The sequence below is a fragment of the Amblyraja radiata genome, chromosome 20 (genome assembly GCF_010909765.2).
Source record: "Amblyraja radiata isolate CabotCenter1 chromosome 20, sAmbRad1.1.pri, whole genome shotgun sequence".
Classification (NCBI taxonomy): domain Eukaryota; kingdom Metazoa; phylum Chordata; class Chondrichthyes; order Rajiformes; family Rajidae; genus Amblyraja; species Amblyraja radiata.
This window is the reverse complement of record NC_045975.1, coordinates 22447760-22472953: the sequence shown is the minus strand read 5'-3', so window position 1 is coordinate 22472953 and position 25194 is coordinate 22447760. Positions and strand designations below refer to the sequence as shown.

The 25194-nt window shown below is 43.5% G+C and overlaps 1 protein-coding gene across 12 annotated transcripts in view; it reads right to left on the bottom strand.

The window, feature by feature from the left end:
• Positions 1 to 4032: 4032 nt before the first annotated feature.
• Positions 4033 to 25194, bottom strand: part of tnnt3 (troponin T3, fast skeletal type) — a 47558-nt gene continuing 26396 nt past the window's right edge. For 11 of the 12 annotated variants that reach the window (XM_033039020.1, XM_033039022.1, XM_033039024.1 and 8 more), the window contains 8 exons: positions 23712 to 23757; positions 20756 to 20872; positions 19338 to 19415; positions 18099 to 18212; positions 16309 to 16418; positions 14540 to 14630; positions 10501 to 10541; positions 4033 to 4333 (listed from right to left, as the gene is read on the bottom strand). In XM_033039020.1, the coding sequence (XP_032894911.1) occupies positions 4285 to 4333; positions 10501 to 10541; positions 14540 to 14630; positions 16309 to 16418; positions 18099 to 18212; positions 19338 to 19415; positions 20756 to 20872; positions 23712 to 23757 (646 nt within the window). In that variant the 3' untranslated portion in view covers positions 4033 to 4284. Of the gene's footprint in view, positions 4334 to 10500; positions 10542 to 12174; positions 12216 to 14539; positions 14631 to 16308; positions 16419 to 18098; positions 18213 to 19337; positions 19416 to 20755; positions 20873 to 23711; positions 23758 to 25194 lie in introns of all 12 variants that reach the window. The other variant, XM_033039021.1, reaches the window with a different exon arrangement.

Below are 25194 nucleotides of genomic sequence, written 5' to 3'. Positions count from 1 at the left end.
CTGTCTGTCTGTCTGTCTGTCTGTCTGTCTATCTATCTATCCCTCCAAAAATTGTGTCCGGATGGAGACCTCCGCAGGCCATCCAGAACGTCCCTCAGCTCCAGTAAAGACGCGATAGCCCAGGAAGGGGCGAACTGGAGTGACAGAAGAGACTAATCCGCGCGGCGCTGACAGGCAGGAGAGGCGATCGATTTGCGCATGCACGTTTTTTAAGATTTTTAAACCTCGCTAACTTTTACAACATTTAACCGATCGGAACGAAACTTGGTGCACTCACAGCACAGGAGAACGGTGAGTGGGCTGGTGAAAAATCGTAGCGCTATCACGTACCGTTTTTGTGCAAATAGAAAGACGCGCATACCAGAAGATAACAATATCAGAGTTTTAGAGATAGATAGTGTAGTAGATATTATTTTCTGTAGTAAATGTATCTTATATAATCTGTATTTAAAAGTAGTTTTGTTAGTGTGGCCGTTCTCAGGTTACAGGCCATTTGGTCAGTCACAGACCACATGCTTTTTCATGAGGGCACATTCCTCAGCTTTTCTGTAACACAAAGGGCTCAGCGTTTACGACTGACAACTGTTTACATTAGTCTTAGATAGCAAGGCGTCTCAGGATCTGTGAGCTAGTCTGAGAGATGGGTAAAAGACAGATAAGATGGGTAGAAGTTCGTTGGATGGGGGGTATGTGACCTTTGTATGTTGGATTTCTTTTGTTTATACAAACTGAGGGGACTAAGATGTTGGGAAAGAGATGGTGGTCTGGAAATGTAACAATCCTTTGAATAATGTTGTCAGTGGGAAAGTCGTAAAGAGGCCCAAGAATGAAGCTGGAATGTCGCCCCTAGAGATAACAAGAAGGGGGGAGGGAGTGTAAGATAGCCAAGAGACAATTATCGTTTGTCACCTGGGACAGTTTTATGATCCTGGCTATGCTGGCAAAATAGGAGATGTGAGTTTGCAAAGACAGAGTAAATTCCTATTTTAAAGTGTGTAACGTAAGATAATGTCAGTTTAAATATGATTTATAAAGAAGATCATCGGATATATATATTGTCTTTTAATTAGGGAAATATATATTGTATTTCATTTTACATTAGATCTTTGTATTTGGATCTGTAGTTTAAGAAGTTACATTATTTCCCAAGATGTATAGGTTTAATAGGAACTATGTCTTGTATATATAAATTGTGTAATCACTTTATCTTTGGTATTTTGAGAAGTGGGTTCTGGGAAGTGTCTATTTTTTGTGAGTTTCACTTTGTTGGAATGAAATCTGAACAAAGGAGTTAAACGCACATGGCAAGGGAAGGGGCCACAAGGAGTCATGTGGCGCCTACATCAGTTGCAAATGTGGAAATGTATCCTCAGCCTTCCAACCCTCTGAAGCCTTGATACTGGGAATAAGTGGGAGCAAGTGATTGGCTGGTACTAAGGGAATGTTAGCAAATGATTGGATATGGAAATGTAACAGGGGTGGGGCATGCTGATTTGAAAATGGTATAAAATGGTATAAAAAGCCATGATCCTTTGTCTTGGGAGAGAGCTCCACGTGATTTGATGCGTGGGGAACGAGCTCTTATTTGCAAATAAAGTTTGAACTTCTTGAAGAATTCTCCACGTGATCTGAATTAATTTGAGCATTGGAAACTAGATAGATAGATAGATAGATAGATAGATAGATAGATAGATAGATAGATAGATAGATAGATAGATAGATAGATAGATAGATAGATAGATAGATAGATAGATAGATAGATAGATACTCAAGAAGCTGGAATAACTCAGCAGGGTAGGCAGCATCTCTGGAGAGAAGGATTGGTGACGTTTTGGGTTGAGACCGTTCTTCAGACTGGCTAGGGATATATATATATTGATCATATGGGAACTAATTCTGAATTTTCAGTTAACTTACGTTGACTTATTTCACATATAATTTATTTGGAATTAAATGTTTTTGTTTTTAATATATAATGTTTATTTGATTATATGGAAAACATTCCAAATTACATCTAACCTAATGATATTTATGCTGACTTATTTCACTTAAATAAATTACATAGAATGAACATTTTAGTGTTTTTAATATATAATAGGTTCTATGATTATTTTGGAAATTATGATGCGTTTCATACTAACTGCAGGTACTTATTCACTGAAATAAATTAGAATGAAAAAAAATGTGTTTTTGATATATAACGGTTAATTGATTATTCGGGAATTAATTCTGAATTTCATTCAGTCTGAAGAAGGGTCTCGACAAAAAACATCACCCATTCCTTCTATCCAGAGATGCTGCCTATCCCACTGAGTTACTCCAGCATTTTGTGTTTATCTTTGGTGTAAACCAGCATCTGCAGTTCCTTTCTACTGAATTTCATTTAACTCACGGATACTTATGTTGACTTGTTTCGACTAAATACTGCATAGAATGAAATATTTTGAGTTTTTATATTAAAATAATCTATAATTACTTTGGAACTGGTTCTGAGTTTACTTGAAATTACCAAAGCCAATTAGCCTACAAATGTGTATGTTCTTGGAATGTGGGAGGAAACAGGAGCACTTGGAGAAAATCCACGCGGACACAGGGAGAATGTACGAACTCTATACAGACAGTAAAATATGGATCGAACTCGGGTCTCTGGCACTGTGAGGCTGCTATTGCCACAGTGCTGCACCAATGCCACGATTATATCTGCCTCCACCACCACCCCTGACAGCGCGTTCCAGGCACCCACCACCCTCTGTGTAACAAAAAACTTGCCCCACACATCTCTTTTAAACTTTGGCCCTCCATAATTTAATACTTCCATCCTGGGAAATAGGATCTGACTGTCTTCCCTATCTAAGCCTCTCATAATTTAATATATTTTTAATATAATTCTTTACTTTGTATGAAACAATTTTCTTTTACATTTTTATATCTACCTGAGTTGATCTTCTTCAATGCATACTTCCAACAATCGAGAACTCCACATGCCCCTCAACACTACCTATCTAAGACACAAACTAACACTCTGTCATTTTTACTCAATCTGTAAATGTTCACATTGATAATGAATGCACACGATTCTGAATCAAGGCTGAGTTTACTATCTGGGACTCAAGGTGCGATTTCTGCCTGTGTAACACACTATAATTTATGTGTTGTATATACAAAGATGAACAGGCATATAATTCCATTGAGTATACAGCCCGTATTTTGTCCAAATAGTCTGTGCTGGTGTTTATAGTCCCATAAACATGCAGTAATTCTATCTAACTGACATCAAACATAACTTTCTATTGAACTTACACTCACGTACTTGGCTGGATTGCTATTGAAAACTATTTTTCTCAAAAAATCTTCCAGATAGCTATGTTTCCTAATCTAACCACTCTGAATAAATAAATGTCTCCTTTGTTTAGTTTGGTGATATAACATGGAAACAGGCCGTTCAGCCCATTGAGTCCATGCCGACCATCAATCACTCATTCACACCACGTCTATCCTACATACTAGGGACAATTTACAGAAGCCAATTAAATTAACACCTGCAGTTCCTTGTGTGTCTCAGTTCTGTGCTATCCCACTTTCTCATCCACTCCCTACACACTGGGAGAAATTTCGAGAGGCAGATTCATCTACAAACCTGCATGTCTTTGGGATGTGGGAGGAAACCAGAGCACCCGGAGGAAACCCACCGGGTCACAGAGAGAACATGCATACTCCACATAGACAGCACCTGAAGTTGGGATTGAATCTGGGTCTCAGCTCGACCAGCTGCGCTACTGTACCGCCCTATTTGCTACGATCCCCAGTAATTACCATACCCTCCAGCTATCGGTCGTCCCAAATAGAAATACTCGTAGCTCTACCATTTCCCTTCCCCCGCTCACCTTCCCCCCAAACTACACCCACCCTTCATCATGACCTAACTGGGGCCCAAACCAGCACAATATCTCAAAAGTCTGTCATGTAGATCCTCTTTTATTGAGTTGGCTCACTGTACACGAGACGGAGACAAATACTCAGTTGGAAAGAAAATAAGTTAGATGCCATTTTTTATTTACAAAAACAAGGAGGAGGATGGGCCGTATATTAATACAGTAGGTAAAGGGACAATTGTCGTAGATCCAATGTGCAATGTCGAGCCACAGATGACTCGGTGGTTGTTCCAAAGCTTTGGATCTCCTGGTGCTGCAGAGCGTCTTGCCACTTAAGATACACCTGGCAGGAATCCAAGGATGAGGCAACGAAGTTGGGTCACACTGCAACAGAAGACATCTCTCCAGCCACTTACTTCCAGCGGCCTCCCACCTTGCCCTTCCCAGCACCTTTCTTGCTGCTGCAAACAGAAAACAAAACACCGTCAGCTTTCTCCTCCATGTTTGGTTTCCGTTTGCGAAACTAAACCAGCTTCACGTGCCTCGTCCAAACTAACAAATAATTTCACCCTGAATTCTGAAGAGCTTCAGTCTGAAGAAAGGGCCCTAATCCGAAATGTCGCCTGTTCATTCCCTCCACAGATGTTCATAAGTTGTAGGAGCACAATTAGGCCATTCAGCCCATCAAGACTACCCGGCCATTCAATCATGGCTAATCTATCTTTCCCTCTCAACCCCATTCTCCTGCCTTCTCGCCATTGACATCCTTACTAATCAAGAATCCATCAATATCCACCTAAAAAATATCCTCTGACTCCACATGGCCCCCACAGTCTTCTGTGACAATGAATTCCACGGATTCAAGATACATTTAATTGTCACATGTGCCAGATGGCACAGTGAAATGAAATCACCACCCTCTGACAAAATAAATTCCTCCTCATCTCCTTTCTAAAGGTACAACCTTTTATTCAGAGGCGGTGGCCTCTGGTCCTAGACTCTCCCACTAGTGGAAATATCCTCTCCACTATCCAGGCCTTTCACTATTCGTTAAGTTTCAATGAGGTTCCCCCTCATCCGTCTAAATTCCAGCGACTACAGGCCAATTGCCGTCAAACGTTCATCCCTAGGACCATTCTCGTAAACCTCCTCTGGACCCTCTCCAATGCCAGCACATCCTTCCTCAGATATGCGGCCCAGAGCTGCTCACTGCGGCCTAATCACTAAGTTACTCCAGCACTTTGTGCTTTGCTCAAGATTCCAGCATCTGCAATTCCTTGTGCCTCAATAGTTCCAGTGAGTGCTGAGGGTCTTTTCTATACCTCTGACTGATTAAAAATAACACCATTTGTGGTGAAATTCTCTTTCATGCCTCCCTGCTCCCATCCGGAAGTAGGTACAGAAACTTGAAAGCGCGCACCACCAGACCCAGGAACAGTTTTGTCCCCTCTGTTATCAATGATCCTTCCATAAGCTAGGGTACTGAACGATTCACCTCTACCCCATTGTGGACATTGGACTTTGTCTATGGAACTGATGCGCTACAATGCTGAGAACTATATTCTGCACTCTGTATCTTCCCCTTTGCTGTATCTGATGTAGAGTTTGACTTGATGGTATTCATGTATGGTATTATCTGATCTGTTTGGATAGCAAGTCAAAGCTTTTCACTGTACCTCAGGCAATACTAAACCTAAACCTAATGCTTTGCCTGCAAGAAGGTAACCTTGGAGCAAGAGCGCTGTGTGTCTTGAGATTTAATATGCATATGATATCTGCAAAGGTGTTCATGAAAATGGAAAATTATTTCATTTTGCTAAGTTTCCTTTGTTTTAGCTTATATCTTTTGTGAATTGTGGTTCCTATAAAGAACTTTTGTCAGTGTTTGATGACTTTGGGAATCTCAATCTCCTTCTCTCTTTACTTGCATCATGGTCCATCTCGTGGACTCGAGAACTGATGAAGTGTCTCATTCAAGATACTGTTTTGGGTTACACTAGTTTTGTATAGAGATTCAGCGTGGAAACAGGTACTTCGGCCAGCCGAGTTATCGGTACAGTGTCAGTACATATGAAGGTGGCACAGGGACGTTGCCTCACAACGCCAAGGTTCGACCTAGGTTTGATGCTGGGTTCAATCCTCAGGTGCTGTCTGTGTGGAGTTTCCATGTTCTTCCTGTGGCTGCGTGGACACTAGTGTCGTCTGTTGAACAGTCTTTGTAGAATTTATGTGCAATTTATGCTTTTTGTGTTCGAGTCTTTGAGCCTCTGATGCTGCCTAAGCAAGATTTTCATCGCAGCTCTCTACCTCATTATGCTTGAACTCAGCTTTGACTTTGGTTTAGAATCAGAGACAAAACTAAAGCTGTGGAGTTGGGTGGAATTTCAGCAAGTACAATGATTGAAAACCCTTGCCATAACAACTGTGATTGATATATTTTTGTTATCCAATGGTTTTAGGGATTTGAAGAACTAAAGATATACCATCAGTCCAAATTCAGATTAGAAATAAGTCTGAAGAAGCCCAAACCCCAATCATCGGGTTTCATAAGTGTCATAAGTTCATTAGTCACCGGAAGAGAAATAAGTAATTCGGCTCATCGAACCTACTCTGCCATTCAATCATGGCTTTCCCTCTCTACCTCATTCTCCTGCTTTCTCCCCATAACCCCTGAAGAAGGGTCTCGACCCGAAACGTCACCCATTCGTTCTCTCCAGAGATGCTGCCTGTCCTGCTGAGTTACTCCAGCATTTTGTGTCTACCCCTAACACCCTTACTAATCAAGAACCTGTCAATCTCCGCTTTAAAAATAGCCAATGTCTTGGCCTCCACAGCCATCTGTGGCAATGAATTCCACAGATTCACCATTCTCAAAGAAATTCATCCTCATCTCCTTTACGTCCTTTTATTCTGCATGTCCTCCAGTGATGCTGCCTGACCCGCTGAATTTCCCCAGAACTGTGTGTGGGGGTTTTTTTTTTGTGGCTATATAACACTGGTCCCGAGTTCTCAGATGCTTTGGAGCCTTTCAGCCCTGGAATGTGGTACGAATTTTCAGGAAAACAACCAAGACGAGGTTTCAGAAAGAGACACCATCCCACCTTGTCCTTTTCTCGGTGTGGGTTTGAAAGTAATCAGATATAGAATTATAAAACACCACTTAATAGAAGTGATCAGACTGAGCAAAATAATATGTGGTATACTTCTATCTAACTTACCTGCATAACCCTAGCTTTTATTCTATATTTTTTGCAAGCTTTATTTTCAAACAAAACAAAATGCATGCTACTCTTTATATTTAAAACATAAAAAGTCAACATGCCAGCATGGGTCTCGAGTAAACAGTCATACTTCACTTACCAATAAGGATTCTTGGTGGTCTTTAGTGCAAATCACTAAATTACTTACATAACGCAGCAGGAGTGATTGGCCTATTGATCATCTTCTGAATGTTATGAAATAAACACTACTAATATTGGATTCAAATGGAATTGAGAATAGATGCTCAGATGTTGACCTTACTTGGCGACTTGGTCCCTGGAACACCGTCCACTGTTGCAGACTGATTTTTGACCTTGTTGCTTACCGCAAAATTAATGACGTACAGTACATCAGAAACACTATGGTGCCATCTGGAGAACATGGATGATGCTATATACTTTCTAATTAAATTTGTGAAATGTTCTTGAAATTAAAAAAATCAAATTGTTTTGTGAAATTAACTCAGAACCATTCAGGAAAATTTAGAATTATTTTCCAATTTTTCCATTTACCTATTGTTCCAGAAACATGTTTCGAATTGTTCCCTTTTGCCGTGTTTTTCAGGAAAATATTTCAAATTTTCCTCTTTACAGATACATTTTTCCAATTTTACCCATTTTTCAAAACGTTTTTCTAACTTTTCCCCCTATTATTCAGGAAACATTTTCCAATGTTTCCCCTTTTCCCTGTTTTTCAGGAAAATATTTTCATCATTTCCTTTTTGCCCTATTTTCAGGTAAAGTTTTCCAATTTTTCAGGAAACATTGTTTTCATATGTTTCACTTTTGTCCCGATTTATTTGGCAGGGAAAACATATTTCCAATTTTTCCCTGTCAGGAAAGTGTTTAAACTTTGGAATTCAATCAGCAACAATGCTGGGATGCCCGTGATCCAGGTTATGACGGTGAGATCTACTCGATCTTTTCACGAGATGCCATTGGTGAGGAAGGGTCATTGAGCAGAGCTGCCGGTGGAATGTGTGGGCACTCAGTGCCACGTGTTGCCATATTATGCACTGCAGATCCAGCATCAGTCAGTCCCGCAAAAACAGAGGTTAACCCGGAGCGAACGAACAGTAAAAAGTAATCACACGAATAAACCAACCTTCACACAAAGCATTGTGGATAACTATTGCTGAATAGCCAGGTTATCATTTCACATCCTCGGACCCAAACTAGAACCTTTACAGCTCCACTGAAGCCTAACATAGAACAGTACAGCATGGTATCTGTGCCGAATATGATGCCAGGGTGCCAGCTCACAGACCCGGGTTCGATCCTGACCTCGGGTGCTGTCTGCGTGGAGCTTGCACCTTCTCTCTGTGAGTCCATGGGTGCTCTATTCCCTTTTTGATTTATTAAACCTATACAAGATCACCCCTCTGCCTCCTACCCTCCAAGGAAAAAAGTCCTGGTGTGCCCAATCTCTCCCTAGAGCTCAGATCCTCATAAATCTTCTCTACACTTTTTTCCAACTTAGTGGCATCTTTCTCTGGAATTTTCAGTGGTAAATCTCTGGAACTCTCTGCCACAGAAGGTAGTTGAGGCCAGTTCATTGGCTATATTTAAGAGGGAGTTAGATGTGGCCCTTGTGGCTATAGGGATCAGGGGGTATAGAGAGAAGGCAGGTACAGGATACTGAGTTGGATGATCAGCCATGATCATATTGAATGGCGGTGCAGGCTCGAAGGGCCGAATGGCCTACTCCTGCACCTATTTTCTATGTTTCCTCTCACAGGGTGATCAAAACTGAACACAATAATCCGAGTGCGGCCTCACCAACGTCTTAAATGACCAGTGATTTATGATGTTTGAGGGGAAGGTGTATTTAGCAGAAGAGATATTCACAATGCTTTGCTCCATGGAGGCAACTACAGATTAGACAGTATGTTCTGCGGGTAACGTAAGTGAAAATCCATTGGAGGAAATCAGTGAACTAGATATAATAGGAAAGGCATTAAACAAAAAGAAACATAAGACCACATTGTCAGTGTTATCAATATGGGACAGAAGATGTTAAAAATTATGGCGTTTCCACACAACTAGATTTCAGGCTAGTCACATTTTTTCTTCGAACAAGAGGAAATCAATATTTAAATTTCTTAAAGATGCCAATAAGTGCTGGGAGACCAATTTTACGGGCATCAACTGTCTTCTAGTATTTTAAGCATTGTGTGACCATGCCTATTCAATTGTGAGAAGCTCTGGAACTGATTGCAAGGCCATTCCCAATTGCTGTTTATTAATTCGATTTAGATGAGATACAGCATGGAGACAGTCCCAGCGAGTCCACACCGAGCATCGATCACCCGTTTGCACCAGTTCTGTTATCCCACATTCTCACCCACTTCCAACACACTAGGGGGGGGAATTTACAGAGGACAGTTAACCTACAAACCCGCATGTCTTTGGTATGTGGGAGGAAACATGAGCACCTGGAGGAAACCCATGTGGAGGAACGTGCAAACTCCACACACAGACAACACCGAGGTCTCTGACACTGTGAGGCAGCAGCTCTACCAGGTGCACCCAATGCCAAGGCTCTGTGGGGGAGGAGCACAGTCTAGAGTCCTTCCGCTGCTGGACATTGAGGGGCAGAATCTGGTGGGGACTCCCCTCAAACATGGGAAGGGACATCACCCCAGTGGGCCACATGAGTGGCAAGGATGCTTGGTTAAAAGATAGGTGTGAACACAGAGTGTAGGAAATAACTGCGGATGCTGGTTTAAATCGAAGGTGGACACAAAATGCTGGAGTAACTCAGCGGGACAGGCAGCATCTCTGGAGAGAAGGAATGGGTGACGTTTCAGGTTGGGACCCTTCTTCAGACTGATTCACTCTGAAGAAGGATCTCGACCCAAAACGTCACCCATTCCTTCTATTCAGAGATGCTGGCTGTCCCGCTGAATTACTCCAGCATTTTGTGTCCACCTTAGGTGTGAACACTACTGAGTATGACACTGTTAAATATAGAGAGAATATGCGAAGAGTTTTTGTACAATTTTAAATATATATATTTTATGTTCTGAATGAAGTTTATTTTTGAAATTTTTAAATAAAGTTAGTGAGTCTTTGCTCTGAGAGAGATTTGTCTTATTTATGATCCAGTTGTGTGGAGATCGACATATTTTGTAAATGGTTTAAAATCTTGTATTTGCATTTCAGAACAAAATAATTTAATTCTAACAGGCACTGGAAGGTTGTCGAAAGTTCATAGATGTAACGGTAATGCATTATTGGCTTCCACGTGCAGGTGCCTGTTTGAATTGAATTCTTGTTAGATTTGTCCATTGTAGGTACATTAGATGACCATGCTTGCAAGTTCTTTTGGATGAGGTTTTGGAGTTGGGGGCTAGCAATGTACTTACTGCTTTTGAAGTTCATCAATGCGATTTCTGGCTGTGGTAATCTGTAAACAACATATGCTCATTAGTGCCTGTTCCCGAAGCCTCACAGTTACCTGCGGCTGGAGTTTAGGACCACATGGACCACATGTTTTGTTCTTGCAGAGGAGCTCATGAAGAGGAATAAAGGAACCTGTTGGATTAAACAAATCGACCACGGTGCAGACCTGGACCAATACTTACTGTGTCATCTGCTCCCCGCTTCCATATGGCTAGATGTTACCCTATGAAAAGTGAAGGACCCTTGGATTTATGACATCCTGGCTCGAAATCTGTACTGAACTGTGGTAGCTAGCCTGATAGCTCGTTGAGAAGGTAGCAGGTTTAACCAGAGGCCAATTCATCAGTAAAATAACCTCAAACATTCAGGTCAGGATTAAAGGAAATGGTGCCTCTATATTCTAATGCCTACTACACCATTGTAGTTGGGAAAAAATAAATTGTTTTTCCTCAATGTGCTTCAAAACCATGTTGAACAATTAAATAGAGGGTGGTTGCAATTTTAAATACATTTATGAGATACATTTTTTGCATCAAGGATGTCAAATAAAAATTAATTTCATTAACAAGGATCCCGTAATTTTCCTGAAAGGGGGGGGGGGGGGGGGGGGGGGGGGGAGAGGGTTACCTGAAATTGGGGAATTCAATGTTCATACCATTAGGTTGTGAGCTACCCAAGCAGAATGTGGTGCTGTTCCTCTACTTTGCATGTGGCCTCACTCTGGCAATGGAGGACACCCAGAGAAATCAGCAAAATAACCTCAAGTTTTTAGGTCAGGATTAAAGAAAATGGTGAATTTATATTGTTATGCTAACTACACCATTATTACAGGGCGAGAAAAAAAATGTTTTTGCTCAGAAAGTGTTTCTAAGTCAGATTAAATGTGATATTTCAATCAAATACTTCAGGTACTTCAATGGGCAGCTCAAAGGCGCAATAGTAGAGTTGCTGCCTTACAGCGCCAGAGACACGGGCTCGATCCTGACAACGGGTGCTGTCTGAATGGAGTTTGTACGTTCTCCCCGTAACCGCATGGGTTTTCTCCGGGTGCTCCGGTTTCCTGCCTCACTCTGAAGGCGTACAGATTTGTAGGTTAATTTGGCTTCGGTAAAAAAAAATTGTTGATTGTCCCTAGTGTGTAGGATAGTGCCAATGTATGGGGTCGACGTGGGCTCAGCGGGCAGAAGGGCATGTTTCTGCTCTGTGTCTCTGTAAAGTCTAAAATCTAAAAATAGAGATTGGTTTCAATTTTAAATATGCATCAAATGAAAATAAATGTCATTAACAAGGATCCCATAAATTTCCTGATTGAACAAATATTCCCTTATCCAAGTTAATCCCTGAGTGTGATTAACTAAACATTCACTCATCTATGAGATACTGGAGATGAATGGTATCATCTGATTGATAAGACAGTGTCTTAAATTGTCTTAAAAGCGCAGTGTTTACAATTCAGTTCCTCATAATAATGAAGCCACTTGCATCGTTTACTCAGGTTACTGGGGTTGAATCAGGACGGTAACCTGCTACCCTCTCCCTGCATATCTGCTGGGCCTGTAGCTTACCATGCAGTCATCCCATGCATGACCCAGGCAATACCTCTAGTGCCACTTACAATGGCCTTGCTTAATACTTACAACTTGGAGAGTAGCTGCAACCTTGTACGTAGAGACGAAGTCTAAAATAAATTACAGCAATATGCATTTCAGTGGAATATTACAAACGCATTATGTATCATGTGAGGAAGTAATGTGTACAGTCTTCATCAATGTGTTCAATATTGGGCCTAATGTAAAAATGTCCAACCTCCCCGTGACTGTGGGTTTTCTCCGATATCTTCAGTTTTCTCCCACACTCCAAAGACGTACAGGTTTGTAGGTTAATTGGCTTGGTATAAATATAAATTGTCCCTAGTGTGTGTAGGATAGTGTTGATGTGCGGGGATCGCTGGTCAGTGCGGACTCGGTGGGCCGATGGGCCTGGTTCCGCGCTGTATCTCTAAACTAAACTAAACTAAAACATCGAGAGACTTGAAGATTGAATGATTTTTATCAACCCAATACGTGCACTGACTGTCTCTGAAAATTTGAAGAATAGCATTAAGAAATATTCTGTTGTCAATTCCATGATAAATGATGTACCTAGTGTACAGATGACTGCACCAGAGGTTGAGGCAATTGAATATTTCCCATCAAGTTTGAAAGCACCATCAACTAGTGTTGACTAAGTCATGGTCATACAGCACAGAAACTCCCTTTGGCACAACTCGTCCATGGGACCGAGATGCTCTATCTAAGTAAGTTCCATTTGGCCCACATCCGTCTGAAGCTTCCTATCCATGTGTTGGATCGGATAATAGGTCAAGGTGGGCCTAGTCAGCCACAGATGAAATGTTCCCTCTCCATGCAGGACAATGTCAAAGCTACACGATCATCTCTCGCAGAAGGACGGATGCCAAGTGTATTGGATCAGATATAACACCATGTTTCATTTTGGTTCTACATCCAACTGTTACCAAATTTTAACTTCTCCATTTGGAGTAATTAATAGTATTCTTATCTTCTAAAAACATTGGCATTAGTCTTTTCATACTCTCCAGAATGGCCTATTTCAAGGAAGAGGGTTCCTCCTTAAAGTTTGAATCACAGTCTGAGGAAGGGTCCCGATCCGAAACGTCACCCATTCCTTCTCGGCAGGGATGCTGCCTGTCCTGCTGAGTTACTCCAGCTTTTTGTGTCTATCTTCGGTTTAAACCAGCATCTGCAGTTTCTTCCCACACATTAAGCCTTTTAAGTATTGTATATGCGATGCTGCTGTCCCCACCTAGCCAAACCCCAGAGGTGGTCCGGCACCTCCTTTAATCCATACAAATTTACAAGAACGCACTTGAATTCCCACCCGGAAGTCCCCCCGAAAATGTGGTTCCTCGGCCAGGTGAGGTGGCCGATCTCGTCCTCATCGGGACTTCCGCAGCCGATCAGTGGGTCGAATTTGCTCCCTGCGTCTGGGGCACTGGAACTCCAGCCCGGCCAGAGCTGGCTGGATCCGTTCCCAAAGCCGAATTCCAAGGCCAACTTTGCGGGCTGGTATCTCGGCCCTCCGTTTGGCTTAGGCAAACCATTCCGGTACCATTTGACTCCTCAGAGGCTGTGGCTTCTGTCGGTCTGGCAAAACGGACAACCCAGAGAAGCTTTGGAACCAAGGGTGCCGGAAAATCAGTGGTGGACCTGTACTTGAAAGATACAAGTTGCCACCAGAAATATGGCAACTTTCTGAGCTAGTGTGAGATATAGATGGAGTCAATGGTGGGGAGTCTGGTCTGTGCAATGTCATCTTGGATTGCCTCGTTATATTAAAAACAATGGAATGACTTCATAAAACTTCAGCTGGACATTGTTAGTACCTTGAACTCTAATAAGGAGAAAACACTGAGGAGATTATACTTTAAACTGCCTCCGATTAAATCTAGTATTTGTACCCTATCATCATCACACTCTTATATTTATGTGTGATTGTGCTTACATATCATATGATTTTGCCGGGTTCTATGCAAAACAAAGCATTTCACTCTTCATAGGTACATGTGACAATAAAGTAGAATTGAACCACTGAATCATTGAATTGGTACTAAGAAGACCAAAGATCAAAACAAAGACCTGTATCTAGGTACATGTGACAATACAATACTATTACACATTGAACCATTGGCAAGGTTGCTGATGATGGAAAGGCATGGGGAAGAAGGCAGTGAGTAAGACACACACACACACAGCCTGCAAAGGGAAATAAATAGGTTGCGATGGCAGGGAGTATAATGTGGGAAAGTGTAAGGTTATCTGTTTGGAAGGAAAAATAAAAGAGCAGATTATTTTACAGAGTGAGAAGTTGTGGAACAAAGGGATCTAAAGTACAGCAAAGATGAGATGTTAGCAGTCAACTACGTCACGTAATTAGGAAAGCGGATGGAATGTGTGCATCGGAGGACATCTCCACGATACATACCTCATACTTCTGCCTCTTCAGCTTCTCACCCATATCGAATCTTTCCGATTCTAGCTGGCACAGCCAATCATGGAGCTCCTTTGCTTTCTCTCTGGTAGTTTAAGAAAAACGATTTTAATTTTAAAAAATACCAACAAAGACAAGGAAAAGACGCAAGGTCCAATGTTGTCGCCCTCGTACAGGGGTTTGTAACAGCAATGGAAGGAGTGGGGTGAAAATTGGGTGGGTTTCCAAGCCCTACGTTAATTTACAGGTGAGGTAGGAGGGAGAAAGTTTAAGGGAGATGTGTGGGGCATGTTTTTTTTACAGAGATGGTGGGTGCCTAGAAGGCACTGTTAGGGGTGGTGGTGGAGACATATACAACAGCCGGGTTGAAGAGGTTTTTATTTGGATATACAAGGAAAGGAAGGATATGCATCACGGAAAGGCAGATGAGATTAATTTAACTTGGTGTCATGGTCGACACAGCCATTGTTGGCCAAAGGTCCTGTTCCTGCGCTGTACTGTTCTATGTTCTATGATGAAGGGAAAATAGTGCGGAATTCCAGCTAGAAGATCTAGCGTCATCATTTGGAGAAGGAGGTTTGTTGGTTAATTGGCCTTTATAAATCCCACCTAGTGTGTAGGGAGTGGATGCGTAAGTGGGATAAGATTGAACAAATGTGAACAGATGATCAATAGTCTCGGTGGACTTGGTGGGCCGAAGTCCATGGGCTGTTTCCATGCTGTATCGCCAAATGTATATAAAAAACGTAATGTATAAGAAGAAGAAAGATCATATTTGGTGCTCAGGACTACAACAGCATTTAAAAGAACATGGCCTGGAAAGCTTTAGAATGATTTGGGCAAAACATCGGCAAATGGCATTAGCTTAGATGGGACATCTTGGTCGGCATGGATGTGTTGGGCCAAAGGGCCTGTTTCTGTGCTGCTCTAACTAAAGTCAAATGAAGAATTATCCTCTTGATCATGGAAAAGCGAACAAATTGCTGAGACAAAGGTTGTGTTCTGAATAAAAAACATGTGCGCTTCAAAATAAATAGGAACATAACAAGGAACTGCAAATGTTGATTGATAACAAAAAAAGGACGCAAAATGCTGGAGTAAGCAGGTCCCTGGAGAATATGGATTGGCAACGTTTTAGGTCAGTCTGAAGAAGAGCCCCGACCCAAAATGTCGCCTATCCATGTTTCCAGAGATGCTGCCTGTCCTGTTGAGTTACTCCACTAATTTGTGTCTGTCTTTAGTAGTAACATACCTGAAGTGACAAAATCACAGCGAACAAAGCAGAATTTCATTGAATGTTACACTGGGGCCCACAAAGAGACACAAAATGCTGGAGTAACTCAGGGGGTCAGGCAGCATCTCTGGAGAAAAGGAATAGGTGACGTTTCGGGTTGAGACCATTTCTGCAAACTGAGAGTCAGGGGAGAGGGAAACTAGAGGTATGAAAAGGTTCAGAACGAATCAGAGCCAGCACTGATGGCCAAGGAAAGGTGGAGCCCACAATGGTCCATTGCTGGCTGTGGAAGAGGTGATAACTAAGGGTTATATGGATGCAAACAGTGGAGCTGGCAGGGCAACAGCGGGTCAGGCAGCATCTCTGGAGACCATGGATAGGTGATGTCCCACCCCGAAACATCACTTATCTATGTTCTCCAACGATGCTGCCTGGCTCGCTGAGCTACTCCAGCATTTTGTGCCTTCCTTTGTAAACCAGCGTCTGCAGTTCCTTGTTTTTACATTGGGAGCCATTTGTCGGGACTCACCTGAGCTTGTCTTCATTCAGATGATCAATGTTCAGTCCCTTGCGTCTTTCTGCGAGGATCTTCTTCTTTGTTTCCCTCCCAGTCTGCTTCTTGCCTCTCTTCTGGTCAGCCTGATACACCAACAGAATATCTTTTAATTGTGGGGGTTATGCATTTGCACTTCCATTAGTTGTTCAACTAGTTTATCCCTGCAGATCAAGATCTTCCACTGTAAAACACAAAGTGGTGCAGGAGCTCGATGGGCCGGGTAACATCTGAGGAGAGAATGGACAGCGTCGGATCGCATCCCTTCTTCACAATGTCCACTCCCTGCACAGAGGCTGCCTGACCTGCTGAGTTCCTCCAGCACTTTGTGTTTTGCTCAAGATGCCAAGATCTGCAGTTTCTTGTGTCTACTCTTTAATTGTGTTTGAGTTACAATGTGCAAAGCTTTTTAAGCCTCTGTCCCACTTGTGAGGCCTAAACAGTAACCTCTGGTGACCTTGCCCGCCACCCAAGGTTTCCATGAGGTCACCGGAGGTTTTGGGTCACTCTCCCTAATGGTCGAAAGTGGTTTCCACGTGGTCGAGGCTTCATCTAGGTTGCTGCCATTTTTTCATCATAATTAAAACCGACCTCGACTAAAAATAGGTTGCCGTTTTAAAAATCGATAATTTTTTAGTCGAAGCCAGATTTCCTTCATAGTCGAGGAAGGTTTTCAACATATGCGTGTGAGTTGGTAGGAAGTTGCAGGTCACCTCGACATTGATTTTTTTTTGGGTGGCGGGCAAGGTCACCAGAGGTTGCTGTTTAGGTCTCCTAAGTTTACCGGGGCACACTTCATGCCAAATAAATGTTCTGCGATTGACACAAAGTGCAGGAGTAACTCAGCTGGTTTGGAAGCATGACCGGAGATGCTGCCAGACCTATTGAATTACTCCAGCACTTTGTGTCTATCCTTGGTATAACTCAGCATCTGGTGTTCCTTCTTACACACAAATGTTCTGAGATACTAGTTTGCTGCAAGAAATCATTCTTCAACATATTAGAAATAATAACATAATTGGAGTAAATGAGGTCCAAAGAAGGGCCTCAACCCGAAAGGATGTCTGTCCATCCCCTCCACAGATGGTGCCTGACCCGCTGAGTTCCTCCAGCACTTTGTGTCCTGGTCAAGATTCCACGTTTCGGGTTGAGACCATTTCTGCAAACTGAGAGTCAGGGGAGAGGGAAACTAGCATCTCAGCATCTGCAGCCTTGTATCACCATAAAACCACATTTTACTTAGTTGCCTTAGATTCTTTACTTTGGTGTTCTTGGCATGCAATGGAGAGTATAAAACATGTTCAGTGCCCAATCGGTTTGCTAGGAACAGTGGCGGACTGGGTCTAAAAATATTGGTTGCCAGGAGACAAAGGGGGCCCACCCACAACTACAATGCTATCATTTAACAGGGGCCCACTTGCCATCACTTGCTATCACTTCATCAGGGGCCCACTTGCCATCGGGCAAGCTGACACCCTGGCCAGTCCGCCACTGGCTAGGAACACTAATCTTTGCTTCATGCCGAGGAACGAAGATTACTGATTGTGGTAGACACTTTTTCAACTGCAGTACATAGTCTGTAAGACCATGAATAAACTAACTTGTTGGAGAAACTCGCCAATATGAGATTTTCTTTGTGTGAGCCGTAATTAAGAGGGTGACTGGGCCCCACGTTCAACCCAGAGTCAAGGTACAGGTCAAATATACAATTCCCTCCAACACGGGCTAGATATTCAAGATGTCTTGAACCAAATGGTGGGTCTTACCCTTGCAAGGTAGCTGCTGTATTGAGCACCCATGCTAGTCAAAGCCTTCTTCTTCTTGGCATCATCATCAGCCCTTCTTCGAATATCATCCTCCTCCCTTCTTACTTTCTCCTCCTATTGAATGAATCACAAGAGATTGTGAAAATGTGTTGGTCGAGAAATACTCACAAACAGTGCAAAAGGCGGGAATCAAATAGCTGATTCAATAACTGGGAACGGGTGCAGAAAAGATTTATGAGGAAGTTGCCAGGACTCGAGGGCCTCAGCTATAGGGGGAGGTTGAGCAGGCTAGGGCTTTTAGAAACATAGAAAATAGGTGCAGGAATAGGCCATTCGGGCCTGCACCGCCATTCAATATGATCATGGCTGATCATCCAACTCAGTATCCCGTACCTGCCTTCTCTCCATACCCCCTGATCCCTTTAGCCACAAGAGCCACATCTAACTCCCTCTTAAATATAGCCAATGAACTGGCCTCAACTACCTTCTGTGGCAGAGAATTCCAGAGATTCACCACTCTCTGTGTGAAAAATGTTTTCCTCATCTCGGTCCTAAAAGATTTCCCCCTTATCCTTAAACAGTGACCCCTTGTCCTGTACTTCCCCAACATCGGGAACAATCTTCCTGCATCTAGCCTGTCCAACCCCTTAAGAATTTTGTAAGTTTTATACCTTGGAATGCAGGAGTATGAGGGGTGATCTTATAGAGGTGAACTAAATCATGAGAGGTGTAGGTAGGGTAAATGCAGAGTATTTTGCCCAGGATAGGGGAATCTAGAACCAGAGTACATCGGTTTAAGGTAAAGGGGGGGCGATTTAATAGGAACCTGAGGGGAAACTTTATATACAAAGGGTGGTAGATGTATGGAACGAGCTGCCAGAGTCTGTGCCGACCAGCAAGCAACCCGCCCTAACACTATCCTATACACAAGGGACAATTTACAATTTTACAGAAGCCAATTAACCTACAAGTGTGGGAGGAAACCAGAACACCCAGAGAAAATCGACGCAGTCACAGGGAGAATGTACAAACGCCATACAGACAGCACCCGCTGTCGGGATCAAACCTGGGTCTCTGGCGCTGTAAGGCAGCAACTCTACCGCTGCGCCACTGTGCCACCCTCCGATTTAAATAATTGCCCCTCAGGTTCTTATGAAATCTTGCTTCTACTAACAGCTCCCTTTGCTCGAAGCCACCTTGGATGGTCAGTAGTTAATGCCTCAGTGGTCTGGAACTTACTGCCTGCCTATTCTGACGGTCCTTTTCTATCTCCGCACGGATTCTTTGCTGTTCAGATCTTTCTGCCCGTCTTTTTTCCTGTGGAAGAGAGAATAGATTAGGGGCTGGGAGAGACTCCCTTTTAACCGCAGTACGTCAAGCGAGAAGCAAGTAACATCTGGTCATTGTGTGCCTGCACTTTGACGTACTGTATTATCTTTAGGTTTAGATTTATTATTGGCACATGTGCAGTGAAATGTTTTGTTTTACATTCTATACCAATCAGATCAGATAATACTATACATAAACATAATGGTATAAACATAATGGTACAGACGGTAGAGCAAAAGGGAAGATATAGAGGGCAGTATGTAGCTCTCTGTTTTGTAGCGCATCAGTTCCACAGACAAAAGTCCAATGTCCGCAATGGGGTAGAGGTGACATTGAAGGGACCCATAGGAGGTGCTGACTCAGAAAGGCAGCCAGCATCACCAAGGACCCACACCACGGTGGCTACACTCTCGTTTCACTCCTGCCATCGGGACTAAGGTACAAGAGTCCGAAAACCGTGACCTCCACATTCAAGAACTGCTTCTCCCCAACAATTATCAGGCTCTTGAATACCACAAACACCAACTAAACTACTAACTATGAATGGTCTTGTTTGCACTAGGGACTGTGAGCTTTTTGCAATAATATTGGGAAAATAATATTAATTTATCATATTTTTGTTATGTTACCTATGAGTACAGTATTTACAGGTCTGTTATGATGCTGCACGTAAGAATTTAATTGTTCTGTTTCCAGTACATGTGACATTTAAACACTGTTGCCTCTCTTGACTCCTGACTTACCCTAGTTTATGGAAGGAACATTCAGAAACCTGATTACCGAGGGGAAGAAGATGTCCATGTCAGCAGTATGAACACTGAATTCACCAATTTTAGGTACATTCTACAAACACTCGACTCCCCACTCCCACCTCTTTCCCCCTTTGCCCCCCTTCCTCCACTAACCAGTTCCACAGTTCTCAACGATGTATCCCTCTTGGGATCACACTGACCCTAGAAAACAATTGGCCCATCAGGGAACCTCCCTGCCAGAGGTCATCTGATACTGGCCCTGATTTGACCTGTTTTTCTTGCTTCCAATATCCCTCCCCTCCCAACTACAATCAGCCTGAAGAAGGATCGATCATGACCTGAAACGTCACCCATCCCCATTCTCCAGAGATGCTGCCTGACCCGCTGAGTTACTGCAGAGTTACTTTGTGTCTACGGAAGAAGCTGTTCCTGTTTACTGTAGAATTGGAGACAGCAGCCATGGTGAGATGCAACTGTGCAACAATAGCGCAGTCGGTGTAATGCAGTGATGCAGTGATGCAGAATGAACTGCACTGTGGCATTGGTTGCAGGGGTCCCTTGAATTATTTCACTCACAATCCGGTCCATCAGTGCAATCAGTTCCTCTTCCTCCTTCTTCCTATTCTCGAAGTGAAGATCAATCAGGCCTTGCAGCTCACTCAGATCTTTGTTCTGCCTCTTTTTATGGATGTCCTGAATAAAAACACAAACATACAAGTGACAATACAGCAGCAGAAATATCACATCCAAGCCTGAGTTCACTATCATAACAGCAGGAGGTACATCCTCTGTTTGACCTTTTTAACTATGTAGTCGATGGTGGCCTCTTATTTAAGGTCCCTGGAGATGATGGTTCCAAGAGACTTAAATGACTCCACAGATGTGACTGTGGTGTTGTTGATGGTGAGTGGGATGAGGGGAGGGGGAGCTCTCCTAAAGTCTACAATTAATTCCACCATCTTAAGAGCATTGAGCTCCAGGTTATTGCGATGGCACCAGGACACCAGCTGTGTCACTTCCTGTCTGATGGCAGATTCCTCCCCATCCTGGATCAGTCCAATCATGGTTGTGTCATCCGCAAACTTGAGAAGCTTAACAGAGGAATCCGTGGAGGTGCAGTCGTTGGTGTAGAGAGATTAAAGGAGAGGGGAGAGTACGCAGCCTTGCGGTGCTCCTATGCTGAGGGTCAACGAGTCTGAGATGTACTTTCCTAGCCTCACATGCTGCTTCCTGTCCGTCAGGAAGTTGGTGATCCACTGACAGAGGGGTTCAGGCACAGTCAACTGGGAGAGTTTGGAGTGTAGTAGCTCTGGCACAATGGTGTTGAATGCAGAGCTAAAATGAACAAAAACAAAATCCTTGCATTGGTCCCCTGGCGTTCTAGGTGCTGATGAAGTGCAGGCCTAGGTTGACTGCGTCATCCACTGATACATTGGCCCGGTATGCAAACAGCAGGGGGTCCAGCAGGGAGTTTGTGATATTTTTCGGGTGGGCCAGCATAAAGGGCCTGTCCCACTTTACGCGATTTTTTCGGCGACTGCTGGTACCCGTCATAGTCGCAGCAGGTCGCCAAAAACTTTCAACATGTTGAAAATCAAGCGGCCACCAGAAAATGCGACGACTTTTTGGGCGACTACCATGCAGGCATAAGTGGGACAGGCCCATGAGTCTTTCAATGGTCTTCATGATTACAGAGGTCAGTGCAACAGGCCTGTAGTCATTGAGACCAGTAATGCTCTGCTTTTTGGATACGGGAACAATAGTGGAGACTTTGAAGCAGGCAGCGACGGTGCAGGTTTTTTGGGGTATTTTGTCCGGGTGAAAGAAGGGGCCCTACTAACAATTGCCAGAAAATCAGTGGTGGACCTGTACTATGTTCCCGTGTCTGTTGTGCTGCTGCAAGTAAGAATTTCATTCATCCGTTTTGGGACATATGGCAGTTAAACACTTTTGCCTCCCTTGAACAGAACTGCACTAATCAGTGGGAGAGTATTCTAAAGTGATTTTCTTTAGTTTTAGTTTCAGAGATACAGCATGGAAACAGGCCATTCGGCACACCGAGTCGACCATTGAACACCTGTTCACACTAGTTCTATGTTATCCCACTTTCTCATCCACTCCCTACACATTTGCCCTAGGGGCAATTTAAGGAGGACCAATTAAACCTACATCCCGCTTGCCTTTGGAATGTGGGAGGAAACTGGAGCATCCAGAGGAAATCCACGCGGTCACAGGGCGAACTTGTAAACTCCGCACAGACAGTCAGGATCAAAGCCAAGTCTCTGGCACTGTGAGGCAGCAACTCTACCCCTGTGCTGCTCTTATACTACAATTCTATTCTACAAAAACAAAATAAGTTCTGAGCTTTAAACGAAGACCTGATGGGCCTGTCCCACTTAGGCGACTATGCAGTCGCCACAAGGTCGCCACATGTTCGTGGGTGGTTGCCGGGGAGTCGCCTTCATGGTTGTGAGAAGTTCCCGCATCCTGGGAACTATACGCGGCCTCATTATGGTAGCCGTGATTTTTTCAACATGTTGAAAAATTAGCGGCGACTAGAATGAAGCCGGTGTGGATAGTAGCAAGAATTCTCGAGCCGTAGGTGGGTCGGCAGGAGGTCCTAGTGGGTTGCCAGGAGGTCGAAGGTTCTCGTAGGTTTGAGCCGGTGCTGACCGGTGAATTTCATTAGCTCATTGGGGAAAAAAAACGATAAGCAGTAATTTTTAGAACAAATTATAACCGACCGATAATGTTAAATGTCCGCCGAGCTTCACAGCCGTGTATCTTTGGCTTCTTAAAAGTTGTCTCAACTCCGTCTCCCCCCTTCTCCCCCCCTTTTAAAGGGCTTACCGTACACTGTGCTTTAGCCGTCTTTTTACAGCGTCAACCTTCCTGCTCATCACGGTATGTGTCTGTATCACCTTGGCTTTGCACTGTGTGAATTCTTTAGACAGGGCAAGCGGGGGTGCACTGTCTAAAAAATTCACAGGGGCCGGTGAAGGAAGCGATGTGTTTGTGTATGTCTGTGTTACACTCTGACAGTCGCCGGCAGTCCGCTAAAAAATGGCCCAAGTGGGACAGGCCCATAAGTACTAGAGTGTGAAAGGCAGCAAGGAAACTAGAAATCTAGTCTTTGATATTTCCACCTTGGGAAAAAGTTTCTGACTGTCTACCCTAACTAACAATGCCTCTCATAATTTTATATACTTTTATTAGGTCTCCCTTCAACCTCGGCACCTCAGAGAAAACAATCTAAGTCCATCCAACCTCTCCCTGTAACTAAATAGCCTCTAAACCGGACAGCGTCTGGTAAACCTCCGCAAAGTTATCCGTCTTGTAATGGGCTTGGCAGAACTGCACGCAATATTCCGAATGCGGCCTAACCAAACTCCTATAAAGCTGCACTATGACATTCTGACTTCCACTCAATGTCCTGGCCAATGAAGGCAAGCTTGCATGAAAATTGACCAAAACTAGCAACATATAGATAATAACGTGTGCATTTTTTACTTTTGTTAAATACTTCACTCACATCAAAGTCAACTTTCTCTCCATCTGGGATTTTGGGAGCAGTTAGTCTGAGAAGAAAAGCATCAGATGTTAATATTAGTTGGAATTTAAACACTTTATGAAACAAAGATTTGTAATTGCTCTTCGTTGTGGTGAAGAACAGGGAAAATGAAACACCTTCATTTTCTGCTCCGTTGATGTAAGGTGAAAAACAATATTTACTTTACAGTTTTGCCAAACTACGTATTCTACGATAGACACAAAAAGCTGGAGTAACTCAGCGGGACTGGCAACTTCTCTGGAGAGAAGGAATGGGTAACGTTTCGAGGCGAGACTCTTCTTCAGCGAATTCTATGGATGTTGAGACTATCCCACCTAATGGAAATTATTCCTTTCCTGCTATTGCAAGGACAAAGAATCAAATCCCCAGACTCAAGTGGAACACAGAAACATTGAAAACGTATAGCACAGGAAGAGGTCTTTTGGCCCAGGATGTCTGTGCCGAACATAATGCCTAGTTGGGCCAAAGAGCCTCTTTCCATGCTGTATGACTCTATGGCTCTGTGACGTATACCACAGCAGGTTCGATGGTAACCACACATGGCAGTGATCGTGACCTGGAGTTGTGATTTCTGCATAGATTTCATAGGGTCATACAGCATGTAAACAGGCCCAACTAATTCACACCAACCAACATGCCCCATCTACATTAGTCCTACCTGGCTGTGTTTGATCCATATCCCCATAAACCTACCAGATCCATGTACCTGTCTAAATGCTTCTTAAACATTGCGATGGTTCTCTGCCTCGACGACCTCCTCTGGCAGCTCGTTCCATGCATCCACGATCATTTGTTTAAAAAAGTTACCACTCGGGTTCCCTTTGAATTATTCCCCCGTCACCTTAAATCTATGTTCTCTGGTCCTCGAGTCCCCAAACGACTCCTTGCGTCTACCTGATCTATTCCTCGCGTGAATTCTTCTTCAATCTCTTCAATTATTTCTACTACAAACCCACTGGCTCTCTGGACTACACTTCTTCCCACCCTGCTTCCTGTAAGGACTCCATCCTCTACTCCCAATTTCTCCGTCTATGCCGCATCTGCACCCAGGATGAGGTGTTCCAAACCAGGGCATCGGAGATGTCCTCATTCTTTAAGGAATGGTTGTTCCCATCTTCGACTATAGATGAGGCTCTCGCCAGGGTCTCCTGTATGTACCGTAGCTCTGCTCTCACTCCCCATCCCCCCACTCGTAACAAAGGCAGAGTCCCCCTTGTCCTCACCTTCCACCCTACCAGCTGTCACATACAACACATAATCCTCTGGCATTTTCGCCACCTCCAACGGGATCCCACCGCTGGCCACATCTTCCCATCTCCGGCTCCCCTTTCGGCTTTTCGCAGAGACCGCTCCCTCTGTAACTCCCTGGTCAATTCATCCCTTCCCACCCAAACCACCACTTCCCCTAGTACTTTCCCTTGCAACCGCAGGAAATGCTGCACTT